General features: G+C 41.6%; 1 protein-coding gene across 2 annotated transcripts in view; it reads right to left on the reverse strand.

Moving 5' to 3' along the window:
• MRTFA (myocardin related transcription factor A) overlaps positions 1 to 19,149 on the reverse strand; it is a 176,145-nt gene that overhangs the window by 55,917 nt on the left and 101,079 nt on the right. Inside the window, exon 1 of one of the 2 annotated variants that reach the window (XM_005207445.5) lies at positions 6,946 to 10,614. The exons of the other annotated variant lie outside the window; for it this stretch is intronic. Within the exon in view, the coding sequence (XP_005207502.1) occupies positions 6,946 to 7,153 (208 nt within the window). The 5' untranslated portion in view covers positions 7,154 to 10,614. Of the gene's footprint in view, positions 1 to 6,945; positions 10,615 to 19,149 lie in introns of those variants that run through there. 2 annotated transcript variants of the gene reach the window in all.

The raw sequence follows: 19,149 nt of genomic DNA on the forward strand, positions 1-19,149 counted from the left end.
CCCATGGACAGAGGAGCCTGGCGGGCTACAGTCCATAGGGTCACAAAGAGTTGGATGTGACTGAAGTGACCAAGCATGCATGCCCTGTGTAACTGGTGCTGACATGTGCACCCAACTTTGCTGTGGGCAGGTGACAGGCGAACAGATTCAAAACTTGGAACAGGGTAGTTCTTCCACAGCAAGCCAGAAGTGAGCCCAAAAAGTTTTCTCTTAAAACTATATGAGAGCATTTATTCCTTCTGTATCTTTATAATACGGATTTGAAAACACACAACACGGTGGGATAATCATGACTGTGATAAAGGAGGCCATCAATCTTAAGGGAAATCAACCCTGGATATTCACTGGAAGGACTGACGCTGAAGCTGAAGTTCAAGTATTCTGGTCACCTGAGGCAAATACCCAACTCACTGGAAAAGTCCTGATGTGGGAAAGATTGAGGGCAGAAGGAGAAAAGGGTGTTAGAGGATGAGATGGCTCGATGGCGTCACTGATGCAATGGACATGGAGCTGGGCAAACTTTGGGAGATGGTGAGGGGCAGGTAGGCCCCTCATGGCGTGCTGCAGTCCCTGGGGTCACAAAGAGTAGGACACAACTGGGCAACTGAACAACAGCAGCAAAATTCTTTTCTGCAGAAGAACGAGATCCATAAAATTAAATTTCACGTAGTATATGAGGTGTGAAAGCTACAACTCTATCAGCTAAAATCGTTGGAAGAGTTAAAATTCTCAAGATCAGAAAAGTCAGTCTATTAAAATACAGTAGCCCATCTAACTACTGTAGGATTTTCCCATGCCCCATCCCCCCAGGCTTACTTAGTAAAGACATCACAAAAGTAAATGTGTAAGTAACTCTAAGGGCGGTCTAAGGGTTGTTAGGAGAACTACAACTCTGTATTTCCTGAAGTTTCTGTGGTCAGGTTTGCAAGTGGAGCATTTCATTACTGCAGGTTTTACACAGAATTTTACGAAACAAACCTGCATTAAGTTAAAGCAGAACTGAAATCCATGCCTTCTGGCCACTTCAGGAATGATTTCTCTCTGTTTTCCCATCACAGAAACCTCCTTTTAATTTAGATGTTTGGCTCTTCAACATATACAATGGGTCAGAGGGGACAGTGCAGCTCCAAAGCTAAAATGGAAGTAGAATGCAAAGGGACCAACCGATTACCCAGTGACCACACACCGCACCTTCTAGCATGATTCTGAGTGACGGCAGAGGGTGCCACGCCTTTTAGCAGAATGCTTATTTTTAAATTATCCCGGATACCAGCTTATAGCTTCCTTCCTCCTGCACTTTCGAATCGTCCCAGCATTAATAACATCCCTCCCTAAGAAGTCTCCTTGTAGTTGTTTCAGAAAAGTGCATTCGACGTGTTTGACACACTGTGTGATACACAAGCAAGACCCCTCTGTCTCTGGCTCTTCTGCCTCTCTGGGGCATGAAAGCAACCAGAACTACAGCAACAGCTGGGGATCATTAAACCGACAGAAATAGCTTCGGAGACTCCACTGGTGAGTGACTGGGGGGAGGAGAGGCTCAGTATCAGATTAAAACAAATCAAAAGGGCAACAGGAAAAGGGCGGGGAGAGGGGTAAGGTGAAGCCCAAGTTGTGTATCACACCCGAATTTCCTTTACACAGTCCAAGGGATGCACCAAAGCAAAATAAAGGGACGGGGGGCTGCAGCCTCATTGAGCCCCACCTATTCTCGGATGGAAGGTTGAGTCAAACCTAAAAATGCGGGTCAGTGACGACAGGCTGGGGGAGGGCCAGGGGGAGCTGCAGCATCACAAAGGCTAACCTGGGTCACCCCCAATCTGCAGGAACCACTAGAGGATGTGAGACAGTTCTGGGGCTGTGCAGACAATGAAAATCAACTCCACGATGGAGCAGGGGCAAAGGGATGAGTGTATGTGCCAACCCCTAGGTAGACTCGGAGACCAAACCAAGTCCCAGGGCATCCCCTCAAGCGGGGAGGACCAGACGCTGGATGAAACGCAGGCCCGCAGGCTGTCCGCTCCAGAGCACAGCCACGCCTCCAATGCTAGCTCTGGAGCCTGGCCGGCCTCCGAAGGTCGGTGCAGGAATGTGCCATCTGCCTGGCCCCGTGCCCGAGTGTGCTCAGCACATATCTGAATGCCCCAGAAGAGCTTTCAGTAGGTGGCCCCACGGGAGTGCACTTGCATATCCTGATCCATACCTCAAAGTCTGGTTAGTCCCGGGATCCGCGGGGTAGCCTCTGCAGCTCCCCACTTGCTAGCCTACACTTTTATCACTAAGGCCGCTCTCACCAAGGCATGCTCTTTATAACTAATCTTACAGGACTGCAGCTTCAGACAGTTTCCCCCACCTGCAAGCCTGAACAGGAAGTGATTCGATTGCAGATATTAGGACTGCAACTCTCTTTGGCAAGAGCATTTAGTAACTGTGAGATTGCGTGAACTTCGGCTGAACATTTTATTTGATGCAGCTAATGATTTACTAGAGAAGGCTCCAGGCTGATGGCTGTTCTCAGCAAAAAGCAACCAGTACCCTATCCTCCTTCAAGAACGGACTGCTCCTTTTCTAACCCATAAACCTTGTAAGAACATATCCTAATACATATTTCCAAAACCTGGTTTTCTATAATGAGTTAAAAAAAAAAAAAACTCAGAATAGTTGACTCATTCTGAATATTTTAAGTATTAAGAAGGGTAGAAGATACACAAAGATAAATCCATTACAGAGGAGACTGAGAAAGAATCTCTATATATAACTATATATACATAGTTTACACACACATACATCTGCTGCTGCTAAGTCACTTCAGTCGTGTCCGACTCTGTGCAACCCCATAGATGGCAGCCCACCAGGCTCCCCCATCCCTGGGATTCTCCAGGCAAGAACACTGGAGTGGGTTGCAATTTACATACATCACATATAATTAATTTTAAGGCTTGTGGTTGCTACTGTTTAGTTGCTAAGTCCTGTCTGACTCTTCTGACCCCATGGATTGAAGCCTGCCGGGCTCCTCTATTCATGGGATTTCCCACACAAGAATACCAGAATGGGTTGCTATTTTTTTTCTCCAGGGGATCTTCCTCAGCCAGGGATTGAACTACGTCTCCTGCATTGGCAGGCGGATTCTTTACAGCTGAGCCACCCGCGAAGCCCAATTTTAAAGCTGCATAACATCAAAAGACAGGATATATTTTAACCAAACTATTGTGACAATAATCACTTCTCAGTGTATGCATTCTAGGTGGGAGTAATTGCATCAATATCTCTCTCAGCCACCTTTAAAAGAGTAAATGGTTTACATAAAATGTAAAAAATTAACGTCATAAATATAATCAATCACTTACTATGTACATGTCTTGGTAAAAGGTAGGAATTAAGAAGGAAAATAACCCAATACGTTTATATAATACTTTTCAAAGCTACTTTCACACATACAATCTTATCAGTTGGGAGAGCAGATATTATACTCACTACACAATGAAAGAAACTGGTCTGCTCAGCTTAGAATCATTTAGCCAAGCTCCTCACTGGCAAGATCAAACCAAGAACTTCAGGTTCCTGACCACTGGCTCAGTGTCGAGCGCTAGCTGTCTACCATAAAAAGGCTTCTGCCCTCAAGGAAGTCATCTCTGACACCTAAAGCCTTGGCCAGTGTTTCCTAGATGCACTACGCTTCTTTCCAGTGAGAATCTCACCAGTCTCCGGTTCCAACATCATTGTTGCTGTTGTTTAGTCATGAAGTCATATCCGACTCTTTTGTGACCCCATGGACTGTAGCCCACCAGGCTCCTCAGTTCATGGGATTTCCCAGGCAAGAATACTGGAGTGGGTTGCCATTTCCTTCTCCAGGGGATCTTCCTGACATCATATTTTGAATCTAATTCAAGACAATTATGTGAAAAGGTTATTAATATCACTGACAATTAAAAGATGTGAGTTCCTTCTGAAGGCTATAATTATTAATATGAGATTGAATAAAACTGAATTAGGACAGAGTGCTCCAAACCTATCACTGTGGGACACACACCGCATTTTGCTTATGGGCATGATACTGCCCTCTAGCGCACAATAACCTTAACAGACTCAGCTAATGCACAGCAACCGCCTTCTATGAATAGACGCTGGGCTTCCCAGGTGGCTCAGTGGTGTACAGTCTGCCTGCAGATGCAGGAGACACAGGGCCGATGAAGATCCCTGGAGTAGGAAATGGCAACCCACTCCAGTATTCTTGCCTGGAAAATTCCATGGACAGAGAAGCCTGGTGTGCCACAGTTCATGGGGTCGCAATGAATTAGACACAACTGAACACAAATACACATGTGTATAAATGCACTTTGCTAAGCATTCTGGAGGAGAAAAAGGAGAATAGGCTAAGTCTGTCACATATGTACAATCACAGCAACCATATAAGGCCCCCAGGGAATATATAAATATAATGGAGAAGACAGGAAATGTAAAACAAAATCACTGTAATCAAACACCGTATTATAAGTGCTTTAAGAGACTGCAAATGATAAATCAATTGAGTACAAAAAGAATTAGGTACGCTTCACTGGAGCAGTAGCATGCACACCATCATTAAAGGACCACAAAAAACTAAAGTAAAAGCATGAGCCAAGACCTGGCCTACAAAACACTGTAAGGGTAAACACACGATCAACACGCTGCGGTCTAGCTGGAGCATTAAGTCCATTAAAAGGAGTGGTAGAAGGTAGCTAGAAAGCAGGCTAAGGTCAGAATGTGAAGGGTCTACAACTGTGCTATTCAATGCGGTAGCTACTTGCCACATATGCTATTTGAAATTAAATAAAATTAAAAAGTCATTTTCTGAGTCACTCCAACCACATTTCAAGTCTCCAAAGCTATGTGTGTCTAGTGGTTACCACAGTGGACAGAACAGCGGTGGTACTGGGCAACACTGCAACAGAAGGTTGTATTCAACTACAAAACGTCAATCTTTCAAGGCTGATCAATCCTTCAAGCTCACTCCTCCCCCAAAATGCAGATCTGATCCTTGCCAAAGTCTGTTAATAAAGAAAACCACAGGTCCTAATGCCATAAAAGGTAAATAAAAAAGGTTGGTCTCTATCCTTCTAGCCATTTCCAACTGTCAGCTAAAGCAATGAGAAAAGTGTTACACATGGCCTCCTATAAACAATTATCTCTAAAAACATGTGCCAGCTTTTAGAATCTACTTTTTTATTAAGAAAAAAAAAGACAATTAAGAAACTATGAAAGAAGAAAAAATATTATTCAAGATTCATTGATAATAATAAAGCACAAGAGTAGGAAGTTACTTCCACTGAGTTTCTTTTGAGTATTTAAAGGAAGAACTATCTTTACTCTTCAGACACCTGCTTCACCTCGAAAGAAGTAACATCAAGCATCTATCTAATGCACAGCCTATTTCTTTTCTGCAGTTTACAAAATGATAATATTAAAAAAAACAATGTTTATATATATTTGTAGAAAGTAAAATATGAGTCTACTTGAGATCAGGAAGACATACAGAATTCTAAATACAGGGTTCTAAGTGTGGTTTAAAGCCAGAAAAACATACAGTCAATTGCTTAGGACAGTTGTCTAAAACTACCATTCTGACCCTACTTATGAAAAGAACTCTGCATTTCTATTTCCTATATACTCCTGCATTTAAAGATGCTCGTAATGATCAGACTGGGAATCTAAAACACCACAGTTCCCTGGAATATAAAAAGTCAACACAGCAGCACAAAGTCTTAAGTCCTGAGTCATATTTTCTCTGCCGCTCAGTCTTCCCACTAATGTTGCCATGGTGTTCCCTTGACATTAGTCCAGAACACATCTAGATATTCAAAGAAAAATCAACTGCCTCTCGACCAGTTTTTTAAAGTATTCTCTTTGCAAACAGGGCACCAATAAACACTCATGACCTATTCAATGAACTCATTCATTGTGATGCCACATGCTCAACTCATCCTGTCAAATGTTAGTAAAGTCCCAAAGAAATCTCAAAAATTCAAAAGTTATATCCAAGTTTTTAGAGAAGCAGAATTTATGTGACCAATAGTAGAGACTGTATTTAAATTCTGATCATGGATAATAGAAGATTTCCAAGCTAGGAGAAGGTAAATGTTAATAATTCTTTTCCATCTACATTTGATAGAATTTGGATCAAGTCTGTATCCTCCTATTTTTCATAACCCAGAAACCCTCTGAAAGACTTTTTTTCCAGCAGTTTCAATATTCCCCCCCCACCCCCAGAACTCCAAGAGATGGTCTCAAGGAAAACTCCTCATGGGTGTTCCCTTATAAATAGTTTCCTGCTGTCTTCCATAGACTTGGATATGATTCTAATTCTGCAATTACACAAAAGACTGCAAGGCTAGTTCAAACTGTCCACCCTAACCAAAACTAACATGCAATATAAAGAAAAACCTTTCAAGTGGTATTTTATTTTAAATTATGGTGTCTTAGTGTTACAAGCTCTTAGAGGTTATCTATCTGCTTTCAGTACTTAATAGAAGAAACTGAAGTCATCATCAACAGCTCCTACTGATCAGTATAGTACTCATGGCCAGTGTATGTTTTACTAATAAAAACACTGTGTTTGATCTACATACATGGGAAGAATCCCACCTTACTAAAGAAAAGACTTTTCTTTCTTCTTCCATAATCTCAATTTGATACATGAGCTCTGCACGGGTGAAAGGAAAGGAGTAATAAAGTGAAACATCCTAGACACTGTCCCATCAGGTCATGAAATACACCCTACAGGTCCCTGCTCAGTTATCTATCTGCTTAGTGCTCAATAAGCTTCAATAAAAACCATCCAAAGGATAAACCATCCAAAGTCAAAGCGTGCATGGCTATAGAGAAACAGGGAGGGGATAAAAAAGACAGCAGTAAACAGAGGCGAAGACAAAAAATACATGCAAATCCCCAAGGGACAAATATGCCAACCTTCCCGTAAACTGTGATAAGGGGCCAGGCACATGGCTGAGCGGCTGTCCTTCCCCGGCTTCAGGACAATCCATGGGAGCGGCAGGATCCTGCAGGTGGGCTGATAAATCCTGGCCCTCTCCTCCAGCATGCTGGGGGAGAGGTGAGACTCCAAAGGCCAGTGTTGCAACAAACTCATCCTCCTGCCCTCGCTCTTTAAAGAGTCCATTTATTATGTGCAGTAAATCTGATCAGCATGGCTCTTTTAGTTAAAGTGGGTACTTCATTTCTGCAGCCCTCGGACCTGCAAGAACAGCCAGACCCCAAGTTTACTTAGGGAGTGTGGCATTAAAGGCAGTGACAGCAGAAGGTCAGAATCAGTAAGTCTCCTGGAAAACATTTCTTCCTGTCAGCACTGGGCCTCGACACAGACACCTCCCTCCTCTGCCCAAATGCCAAAAAGCAGCACTGGGATGATTTCGACGTGTAGAGCTGGAAGACAGGAGGGTTCCCTGAGAGAAAATGCTCGTAGCAACCAACCAACCTCATTCACCCAAAATAGTAAACAGTTGGTTTCTCTGCTCAGAACCAAAAGGCTTCTGCCAGACAAGCAGCATCACATGACCCAGCTCTCTTCTCTCCTCCTCCTCCCTCCTTTCTTGTGCAAAGTCGGCACCAAAGTGGAACAAGGAGCTATAATACTATTTTATTTCACTTGACATTTGCTTTTAAAATGTTTATAGATCAAAGATATCAAACTGGAAGGAGGGGAAGATACTAAGAGAAAAACTCAAAGAATTTACTTTGAAACAAGCCGTATCACAACACTAAGAAGGGAACCACAAACAGTGGTTAGCTAGTAAAGGTGCCCAATGAATGAACGAAATGAGTGAAGAGACACATTTCTTAGCAAAGTATTTTGCTGATAAAAATCTCCAAAAAAAGATACAGCTCGAGACATACTTGACTTGCTCTTTTAGAAAGAAAACAAAGGCTCTTAAGAAGCTGACTGACGTCAGAGACAGTGCATTGCAGCAACAGTGGCAGCCCCGAACCTGAGATCCACAGGTAAGACCCACACTCCCACCTCGTTGGCCGCACTTTCTCTCACCATCTGATTCTGCTCCTTAGACGTCACAGTCCCACCATGCAAGTCACTGAGGCGGCGACTGGGGCGACTACACTAACAGAGTGAGCTGAAAACCCTACCCAGCTCATTATAGCAACAGCTGCCACCATGATACTCCCTGGCATTTCCACCTGAAGCAGGTGGTGGTGAAAGGCTGGCGGCACAGCTGGTGCCCGATGTGGCACCATATTCCTCTCCTCACAAGGCTCATACGCACTTGAAAGCTGTGCAAGGCATACAGGGCAGAGACACAGAAGCAAAAACCTCCATGCAGAGCAATTTGTTCCAACAGGAAAACAGGTGAAGTCTAAGAGTCATTTAATAATCTACGGCATCACCATCACATGCATAGCCTCCACTCCAGGGACCAACTGGAGGGCTCCGAGTAGACTCACTCATCCTCATCCACCCCCCTGCATTGCAGGATGATCAATAAACATTTGTAAAATGGAAAGGAAAGCAAATGGGAAATGAAAAAGAAAAAATATCAGAAAATTTAAGCAACAACTTTTCCCAACAAGACTGTGCGAAGAGATTTATTTGGCTAATGAAAAAGTGAAAGTGTTAAGTTGCTCAATCATGTCTGACTCTTTGCGACCCCATCGATGTAGCCCACATCAGAATACAAATACTACTGATGAAATAATTTGCTGGCGAGGATGGGGAACAACTGGGACTTTCAGACACTGGGCAGAATGCAAAATGATAATGCCACTTTGGAAAGTTAAACTTATACAATCCCGTAATCTCATTCCTGAGTATTCAAACAAAGGGAAATGAAAACAAATGACCACATAAAGAGCTGTACATGAATATTCAGAGCAGTTTTATTGCCAAAAACTAGGGAGGGGGGAAATCCAAATGTCCTTTACCTTGTGAACAGAATAAAAATTGTGGTGTATCCATACAATGAAATATTATTCAGTGATTTTTTAAAAATCCCTGAACTGCAGGTATAGACATCAGTACATATGAACCTGAGAAGCACTGTGCTAAGTGAAACAAGACAAACACGAAAGGCCACACGTTAAATGACCACACATTTATATGAAATTCAAGAAGAGGCAAACTGTAAGGGCAGAAATAAGATCAGTGGCTGCCAGAAGCTGGGAGTGTTTCTGATGGAAATAGTCTCTCTCGGTTGTGGCTGTTGCTTGCCTTTTACCAAGATGTACTAAGCTGTACTCCTAGAAAGGGTGCCCATTACTGTATATACACTGATCTCAATTAAAAAGATTATGAAATAATATGCATAGAGACAGAATGGAATCATAGTTAAGAATGTAAGAGTTAAGAATATAAACTCTAGAGCTAGACTGCCTGGGTTTAAATCTTGTCTCTCTCTACCACTTTCCAGCTGTATGACCTTAAGATAACATCTGTATGCCTTCATTTCCTCATCTGGAAAATGCGGATAACAGTATTCATCCCACAGGGGTGCTATCATAAATGATGAAATACCTACAAAGCACTTATGACAGTGCCTGTCCTAAACATGGGATTCAGTAAATGCACGCTGTGGTCATCACACAGTCATAGAACACACAGATAAACATGTCTGGATGGTGGTGGGAATAGGATGTTTTTATTTTCTACTTTTCCGTTTTGTTTATCTGTATCTTCCAAATTTTCTACATTAAACAACTACTGCCTTTATAATAAGCAAAAAAATCCTTTTTAAAAAAAAAACAATGAAAGAAAGGACACTGGGCTAGAACTCGGGAGCTCTGTTTTTCAGCTGTGCAGCTAATTATTAATTACTTAGTTGTAGGACTGCAGAGCGTCATCCTCATCTCTAAATGGGAGGAGGGGCTAGAGCTGAGAGGCTCCATTTCTAAAATGGAATGGTTCTGTGAGATGTATGGTGGAACTGTGCAAGCTACACCGTTTACTTATTTTTCATTCCACATTTACTGCCTGCCTACCATGAACCAGGCACCACGACACACACATAAAAACATTCTATTCACTCCCCTCATGGACCTTACAATACAGGCTGTGCAAAGAAACAGACAGACGTGTACCCAATTATACAATCATCAGCATGACAAGTACTCTGAGAGGAACATAAAGAGGGGAACTAATTAGGTTGGAAGGAGTCAGAGAAGACACGCAAGCCAAGACCTGAATGTTTTGTTTTGTTTTAAAAGTCAAACCAAAAAGATGGGGAAAGGAATTGCAATCAAAGGGAGAGGAAGCTACAAAAGCAAAGATGTGACAATAATTTCTTGGGCAATGGAGGAGAGAGAGAAGGAAAGGACAATCTAACAGCAGTGTGAAATAAAGAGAATCAAGACTCTCTCAGTGGGGAGGCTGGTTAGGAGGAGGGAAATGAGAGGTCAGGCTGTTGATAATCTCCAGAAATCATATAGAACTGTAAATGTTTTATTCTTATTCAAATATCTATATGTGCCATGAATAAACCTGAGAAATATTAGTCTAAGATGTACTTTACTATACTTACAAATACAGCATATAGTTGCAAAAATTTTACAAAAATGTCCTTTCACTTCCATTTTCCGTGGTTAATTGTTCTTTCAGTAAATATTTATTGAGTGTGCGTCATGCACATGCTGGGTGCTGGGGAAGAAGGGGAGACACAGAGAGTAAGCAAATGAACCACCAAAGAACCAGACTGCTTTTTCGTCTGTCCGAGATCTACCAAGATTCTCTACCCTCTGAAGCACGATAGCGGCAATGTGACAGGAGGCTGAGCGCTTTGCACTTGGAACCAGACAGATCTTTGTTCCAACTCTGCCTTTTACCGCCTACCACCAGTCTGGCTTTGAGTAAGTCTCTTAACGTCTCTGAGCTTTCGTCCCTCCTGAAAATTGGGGTAACATCACCAAATTCATGTGGTTTTAGGGTGACTTTAGTGAGACAATCAATCAACAATCAGTATGCCACAGGTACAGAAAATGTTCAGCAAATGGTTCTTTTCACTGTTGTTCAACTTCAGTCTTCCACTTTTAGGGCAGCCCACGATCTCCCATTAAACAGACAAAATTACTCTGAGCAGAAAATAGGGAGAACAAGGTATAAAAATCTGTTTAACTAAGTTCACATTTTAGCGAATTCACAACTGTTTTCTTATAAAGATGTTGTGCTTGGAACTGACATTCCTTTAGGATTTCTCAAACTGTTAATATCTGCCTACATTACATGACCGAGTAAATTAAATAAAAGCTATCACCCAAAAAAGGGAGCCAGTCACAATCTCCCCTGGGATTTCTTCGTTTGGCCTCTGACTAACACTGAGTCATGCAAAGACCAGAGACAACAAAGAGCACGGATAAGCAGTCAGCACACCATGGGGAGCAGGCTGACCAGGTCCCGCGAGCACCGCTTTCTGAAACAGAAAGGCCGAGACAGAGCGTTTTCTAACTGGATGTGCCTTTCTTGAGCAATGATGCCTTGAGGAGAAAGAGGCATACCGATTAACATGCTTCTTGAGGAAAAAAATTAGAGGCTGCAACCTTCCTAAAATTACATACTCAAAAATGTTTTAACCATCTTTTTAAAATGTTTAGTTTTTACAAATGACTTTGTACAACACGAAAAGAAACTGTCTTCCTTGGGACCCCAGACTGTAAAGGCCAAAAGGATTGTATTTAAACCTTCCTCCTTAAATTTCCCTCTACAGTGAAACGAGGCAGTGATACTTCAGCCCAAACAGAAGAATTTCAAGTACAGTTTACATTTTTTTTTTAAACTGAAGTAAAAGTCTACATTTACAAACAGAAAGAGTACCGCACTTTTATGGCTCTTTCTCCCTTTAGTGGTTTACAGTCTTCTTTATACAGACAGTGCTCTGGAGGTAACTGTCATCCTTCCAGGGAACCCCAGGATCTTTCTGCCCACCTCATGCTAAAGGGCCCCCTTTTGGAGCTAGTTTCCTCCAGGCTCCTCCTGTCATTAGTGCACAGGGAAGGCAGCAGCTAGAGAAGCTTCTGAACGACTGACATACCCGCCGTGCTCCGTTTTTCTTCAAGGTCTCCAGGCTGCACTGTGTATCAGCAAGACGAGCCTAAAGAAACCACAAAGGCAGGTTCTTCCCTTTAGGTAGTGGGGTGCTGAGCCAATGAGGCAAGGAATCCAAGAGTCTGTGCTAGCCTCTCGCATACCACCATCTGCTCTTCCTCAGCAGCCCAGATGCCACCAGCCAAACAAGCTGCCCATATTATAAACCAGCAACCAAGTTATCAGTGCACAGTTCCAGGGAAAAACCTATTAGCCGATGTCAAACTACATTTCTGCTGGCTCTTTCTCATTACTTCATTGTCTTTGATTCTTATCCTATGTCTTTGATTCTTCATATTTTTCAAAGTCAAAAGCTGCTAGAACTCCTCCAGCACAAAGTTACCTCCCTTCACTTTTCTCCACTGAAGCAAGAGTATACTGCATGTTAATTCTTCTGCAAATCCAGACATTTTCCCTGGAATTCAGGGTGCTCAGTGGAGACTCACTCACCAGGGTTACATGTTTCCTGTCACAGACATCCATTCTCTAGTCCATACAGACACACACGATACCCAGTCTGCGGACAGTACACACAGGACAGCCACTGAACTACATGGTGTCTGTAACGTGCCAGCTGGAAGAAGCTTTGGCCCTTTAAGATACTGAGTTTATTTATTTATTTATTTTTTGCCATTGCCTGTAACATGCAGGATCTTAGTCCCCTGACTAGGGATCAAACTCATGCCCTCTGCATTGTGATCTCAGAGTCTAAACCACTCGATCACCAGGAAGAACCCTAAGATAGTGAGTTTATTGAACTCCTTATACTCAGAGAGTCAATTCCAATTTGCAATGCTTCATAATTTTAAAAAGACTAGAGTCCATCAAACATCTTAACCTGAGATTGGTATTATTCAATAACAAAAAAAATTTTTATCAAGACTGTACTGCAAAGAAAGTATCAACACTTCCTAGGATATTTAAAAAGAAATAAACTAAGGTTGCAGAGACCCACTGAAAAGATTCAGTTAAATTTCGATAAGAACAATTAATAATGTGATGGAATTCCAGTTGAGCTATTTCAAATCCTAAATGATGATGCTGTTAAAGTGCTGCACTCAACACGCCAGCAAATTTGGAAAACTCAGGCATGGCCACAGGACCGGAAAAGGTCAGTTTTCATTCCAATGCCAAAGAAGGGCGATGCCAAAGAATGCTCAAACTACCACACAATTGCACTCATCTCACACGCTAGCAAAGTAATGTTCAAAATTCTCCAAGCCAGGCTTCAACAGTACCTGAGCCAAGAACTTCCAGATGTTCAAGCTGGATTTAGAAAAGGCAAAGGAACCAGAGATCAAATTGCCAATATCTTGTTCGATCACAGAAAAAGCAAGCAAATTCCAGAAAAACATCTGCTTTATTGATTACACCAAAGCCTTTGACTCTGTGGATCACAACAAACTGTGGAAAATTCTTAAAGAGATGGGAAAACCAGACCACCTTACTTGCCTCCTGGGAAATCTGTATACAGGTCAAGAAGCAACAGTTAGAACTGGACATGGAACAACAGACTGGTTCCAAATCGGGAAAGGAGTACGTCAAGGTTGTATATTGCCACCCTGCTTATTTAACTTATATGCAGAGTACATCATGTGAAATGCTGGGCTGGATGAAGCACAAGCTGGAATCAAGATTGCCAGGAGAAATATCAATAACCTCAGATACCCAGATGACACCACCCTTATGGCAGAAAGTGAAGAGGAACTGAAGAGCCTCTTGATGAAAGTGAGAGGAGAATGAAAAGCTGGCTTAAAACTCAACATTCAAAAAATGAAGATCAATGGCAAACAGATGGGGAAACAATGGAAATAGTGACAGACGTTATTTTCTTGAGCTCCAAAATCGCTGCAGGTGGTGGCTGCAGCCAAAGACGCTTGCTCCTTGGAAGAAAAGCTATGACCAAACTAGATAGCATATTCAAAAGCAGAGACATTACTTTGCCAACAAAGGTCCATCTAGTCAAGGCTATGGTTTTTCCAGTAGTCATGTATGGATGTGAGAGTTGGACTATAAAGGAAGCTGAGCACAGAGGAATTGATGCTTTTGAACTGTGGTGTTGGACAAGACTCTTGAGAGTCCCTTAGACTGCAAGGAGATCCAACCAGTTCATCCTAAAGGAAATAAGTCCTGAATATTTATTGGAAGGACTGATGCTGAAGCTGAAACTCCAATACATTGGCTACCTGATGCGAAGAACTGACTCCTTGGAAAAGACCCTGATGCTGGGAAAGATTGAAGGCGGGAGGAGAAGGGGACAACAGAGGATGAGATAGTTGGATGGCATCACAAACTTGATGGACATGAGTTTGAGCAAGCTCCAGGAGTTGGTGATGGACAGGGAAGCCTGGAGTGCTGCAGTCCATGGGGTCACAAAGAGTTGGAAACAATTGAGCAACTGAACTAACTAATTAATAAAGAACCCGCCTGCCAATGCAGAGACAAAAGAGATGCAGGTTCAGTCCCTGGGTCTGGAAGATTCCCTAGAGAAGGAAACGGCAACCCACTCCAGTATTCTTGCCTAGAGAATCCCATGGACAAAGGAGCCTGGAGGGCTACAGTCTGTGGGGTAGCAGAGTCAGACCCGACTGAAGTGACTCAGCACGTAGATGCATGCAATTAATTTCATAGCTTTAAAGATAAATGGTTAAGAAAGTTCAAAGCTGGATTGGGGCTTCTCTGTACAACTTTGTTATTTTAAGGAAACAAATATTATACTGTTCTATAATTGAAAATTAATTTTAAAGATTAAAAATTGACCACCACTTGCTTTGTAATTAAAAAAAAAAATTTACCTAGATTCCTCAAATTTCTTAGGTCTCAAATTCTCAGATAATTTCAGGATAAATGCTGCATCTGGTCAGAAGTCAGGCCAATGTATCAATACATCAGCCTTTTAGAAAACAGTAACTTTCTCCTGTTGTTGTTGTTAAAAGAATGTATTTGCTAAAGAGTGCTCTTAAATACTTTTAGGAGGGCTTCACTTTTTTGGTTTGCATACATAGGGACATGCGCTTCCCAGGTGGCTCAGTGGTAAAGAATCCACTTGCCAACAAAGCAGATTCAGGTTGACCCCTGGGTTGGAAAGACTCCCTGGAGAAGGAAACAGCAACCCACTTCTGTATTCTTGCCTGAGAAATCCCACGGACATAGGAGCCTGGTGAGCTACAGTCCACAGGATCCCAAAGAGTCAGATGCGACTTAGCAACTAAATGACAACAAAGGAACATATAATATTATTCATATGTATGACTAATTAAGAAACAGGTCTTTTAAAATTAGACTTAAAAAAGGAAATAGTAACTTTTCTGAGTAGTAAAACTAGGTGAATGGTAAAGAAAAATTAAAATTACCTCTAAACCTTACATTTTTATGAAAAGCAACAGAGAACTAAAAAATTATTTTCTGAATCCAAGTCTTATAATAAACTTCATTCCCACAAATTCAAGCAATCAAAATGACAAACAGAGGCATAGCAAATTAGTCACTTAACTAAGTGAGAACCTAGCAAAGGGTTTGATCAAACAGAATCCTCAATTTAGAATCTCAAGATATGTGATAAGGGACACTTTAAAATTATGAAATATTCCAAGTTGAAGTTGACTCTTGAGTATATAATCTTCTAGGAAACTCAGATATGCCAACTATTCACGTGCATTGTCTTAAAACCCTGGCTCCAAAAGAAAAAAAGAAAAAAAACCACCCTGGCTCAAAACTTACCTATTGCAAGAAACCTTCCTTAATTATCCTCTGAAAGCTCTGGTCACTCCACCTGCTGTACGTTCTTATAAGGATAAGCATAATATTTTCTCTTATTTTGTAGTATAATGACCAAGTCTATCTTGAGCTGAATGTTAAACTCTTTGTTGAAAAGGATCAGCATCTTGATTATTTTATTTTGCCATAAAATAAAACAGGGCTCTATCCAAGAGATACTCAGTTCAGTTCAGTCGCTCAGTCATGTCCGACTCTGCGACCCCATGAACCGCAGCACACCAGGCCTCCCTATCCATCACCAACTGCTGGAGTCCACCCAAACCCATGTCCATTGAATCAGTGATGCCATCCAACAATCTCATCATCTGTCATCCCCTTCTCCTCCTGCCCTCTATCTTTCCCAGCATCAGAGTCTTTTCAAATGAGTCAGTTCTTCGCATCAGGTGGCCAAAGTATTGGAGTTTTTTTTTTTTTACTTGAAATACTGTCAGTTCTTTTTTTTTTAACTTTACAATATTGTATTGGTTTTGGCATATATCAACATGAATCCACCACAGGTATACACATGTTCCCCGTCAGTCCTTCCAAAGAACACCCAGGACTGAACTCCTTTAGGATGGACTGGTTGGATCTCCTTGCAGTCCAAGGGATTCTCGAGAGTCTTCTCCAACACCACAGTTCAAAAGCATCAATTATTCGGCACTCAGCTTTCTTTAGAGTACCAACTCTCACATCCATACATGACCACTGGAAAAACCACAAGCCTTGACTAGACGGACCTTTGTTGACAAAGTAATGTCTCTGCTTTTCAATATGCTATCTAGGTTGGTCATAACCTTCCTTCCAAGGAGTAAGCATCTTCTAATTTCATGGCTGCAATCACCATCTGTAGTGATTTTGGAGCCCCCAAAAATAAAGTCTGACACTGTTTCCCCATCTATTTGCCATGAAGTGATGGGATCGGATGCCATGATCTTAGTTTTCTGAATGTTGCACTTTAAGCCAACATTTTCACTCTTCTCTTTCACTTTCATCAAGAGGCTCTTTAGTTCTTCTTCACTTTCTGCCATAAGGGTGGTGTCACCTGCATATCTGAGGTTATTGATATTTCTCCCGGCAATCTTGATTCCAGCTTGTGTTTCTTCCAGTCCAGCGTTTCTCATGATGTACTCTGCATAGAAGTTAAATAAGCAGGGTGACAATATACAGCCTTGATGTACTCCTTTTCCTATTTGGAACCAGTCTGTTGTTCCATGTCCAGTTCTAACTGTTCCTTCCTGATCTGCATACAGGTTTCTCAAGAGGCAGGTCAGGTGGGTGGTCTGGTATTCCCATCTCCTTCAGAATTTTCCACAGTTTATTGTGATCCACACAGTCAAAGGCTTTGGCATAGTCAATAAAGCAGAAATAGATGTTTTTCTGGAACTCTCTTGCTTTTACCACGATCCAGCAGACATTGGCAATTTGATCTCTGGTTCCTCTGCCTTTCCTAAAACCAGCTTGAACATCTGGAAGTTCACAGTTCACTTATTGCTGAAGCCTGGCTTGGAGAATTTTGAGCATTAGTTTACTAGCGTGTGAGATGAGTGTAATTGTGTGGTAGTTTGAGCATTCTTTGGCATTGCCTTTCTTTGGGATTGGAAGGAAAACTGACCTTTTCCAGTCCTGTGGCCACTGCTGAGTTTTCCAAATTTGCTGGCATATTGAGTGTAGCACTTTGACAGCATCATCTTTTAGGATCTGAAGTAGCTCAACTGGAATTCCATTACCACCACTAGCTTTGTTCGTAGTAATGCTTCCTAAGGCCCACTTGACTTCACATTCCAGGATGTCTGGCTCTAGGTGAGTGTGAGTGATCACACCATCATTATTATCTGGGTTGTGAAGATCTTTTTTGTACAGTTCTTCTGTGTATTCTTGCCACCTCTTCTTATGTCTCCTGCTTCTGTTAGGTCCATACCATTTCTGTCCTTTATCGAGCCCATCTTTGCATGAAATGTTCCCTTGGTATCTCTAATTTTCTTGAAGAGATCTCTAGTCTTTCCTATTCTACTGTCTTCCTCTATTTCTTTGCATTGATCGCTGAGGAAGGCTTTCTTATCTCTACTTGCTATTTTTTGGAACTCTGCATTCAGATGGGAATATCTTTCCTTTTCTTCTTTGCTTTTTGCTTCTCTTATTTTCACAGCTATTTGTAAGGCCTCCTCAGACAGCCATTTTGCTTTTTTGCATTTCTTTTTCCTGGGGGATGGTCTTGATTTCTGTCTCCTGTACAATGTCACAAACCTCCATCCACAGTTCATCAGGCACTCTGTCTATCAGATCTAGTCCCTTAAATCTATTTCTCACTTCCACTGTATAGTCATAAGGGATTTGATTTAGGTCATACCTGAATGGTCTAGTGGTTTTCCCTACTTTCTTCAATTTAAGTATGAATTTGGCAATAAGGAATTCATGATCTGAGCCACAGTCAGCTCCCTATCTTGTTTTTGCTAACTACAGAGCTTCTCCATACTCAGTAAACATTATCAAATACTCACAGAATCTAACCCACTATCTTTCAACCAGATGCTCACTAATTACTGAACCCTTAGCAATGTTGTCATCGCTGCCAGATCCCAGACAAAGGCAAATGGTAAAAAGTCAAACTCAAATTAGCCCCTGGAAGTGATAAGGTCTAGACTGTGGTGGTCTGTGTTTATGTTAAAATAGAGTTTAAAAAATTATTCATGAGTCTTACCCAAGCTCTTTCACACTGTATCTAATCAAGAGACTGCATGGTTTTCATAGTTAGGAGCTCTTAAGTTGAAGGTACAGCCCTGAGCTCTAGCACTTATCAGTTAGGTTCCAGTTTAGTTTCTAGCTAGGTTCCAGTTTAACTCAAGGCAAAATTTTACTTAACTTGAAGGACTGCTGTTGGAGCTAAATGAGATGACTATTTAAAGTGCCTACTACAAGGGAGGCAGTCAACACATGGTACTTATCATTACTGTCAACACAATTAATTATAAAGCTAAAAAAATTATTCACAATATAAATTTTACTATACTATGACATTAATTCCCTGATAAAATATGGTACATAAAATACAGTCCCTTCTCAAATGTGACCTGCTTACCACTATGCTAAACTTCCCTAGAAAAACGATCTCTGCTGCGAGGTAGTTTGTCAGGGATCTCGGGAAGAAGGTTTTGTACTCACATAAAGACATATATCCCAGCAAAACCCAGTGTTATGCAACATTTTCACATTAACACATCTTAGAATCCAAAAGCCCAACTTTCTACTGTTAGCAAACTACTGTATTCATCCCCTGGTCCCTCACAATCCACATGTCACTTGCATCTCAAGATGTGGCT

Source organism: Bos taurus, chromosome 5, assembly GCF_002263795.3.
Source record: "Bos taurus isolate L1 Dominette 01449 registration number 42190680 breed Hereford chromosome 5, ARS-UCD2.0, whole genome shotgun sequence".
Taxonomy (NCBI): domain Eukaryota; kingdom Metazoa; phylum Chordata; class Mammalia; order Artiodactyla; family Bovidae; genus Bos; species Bos taurus.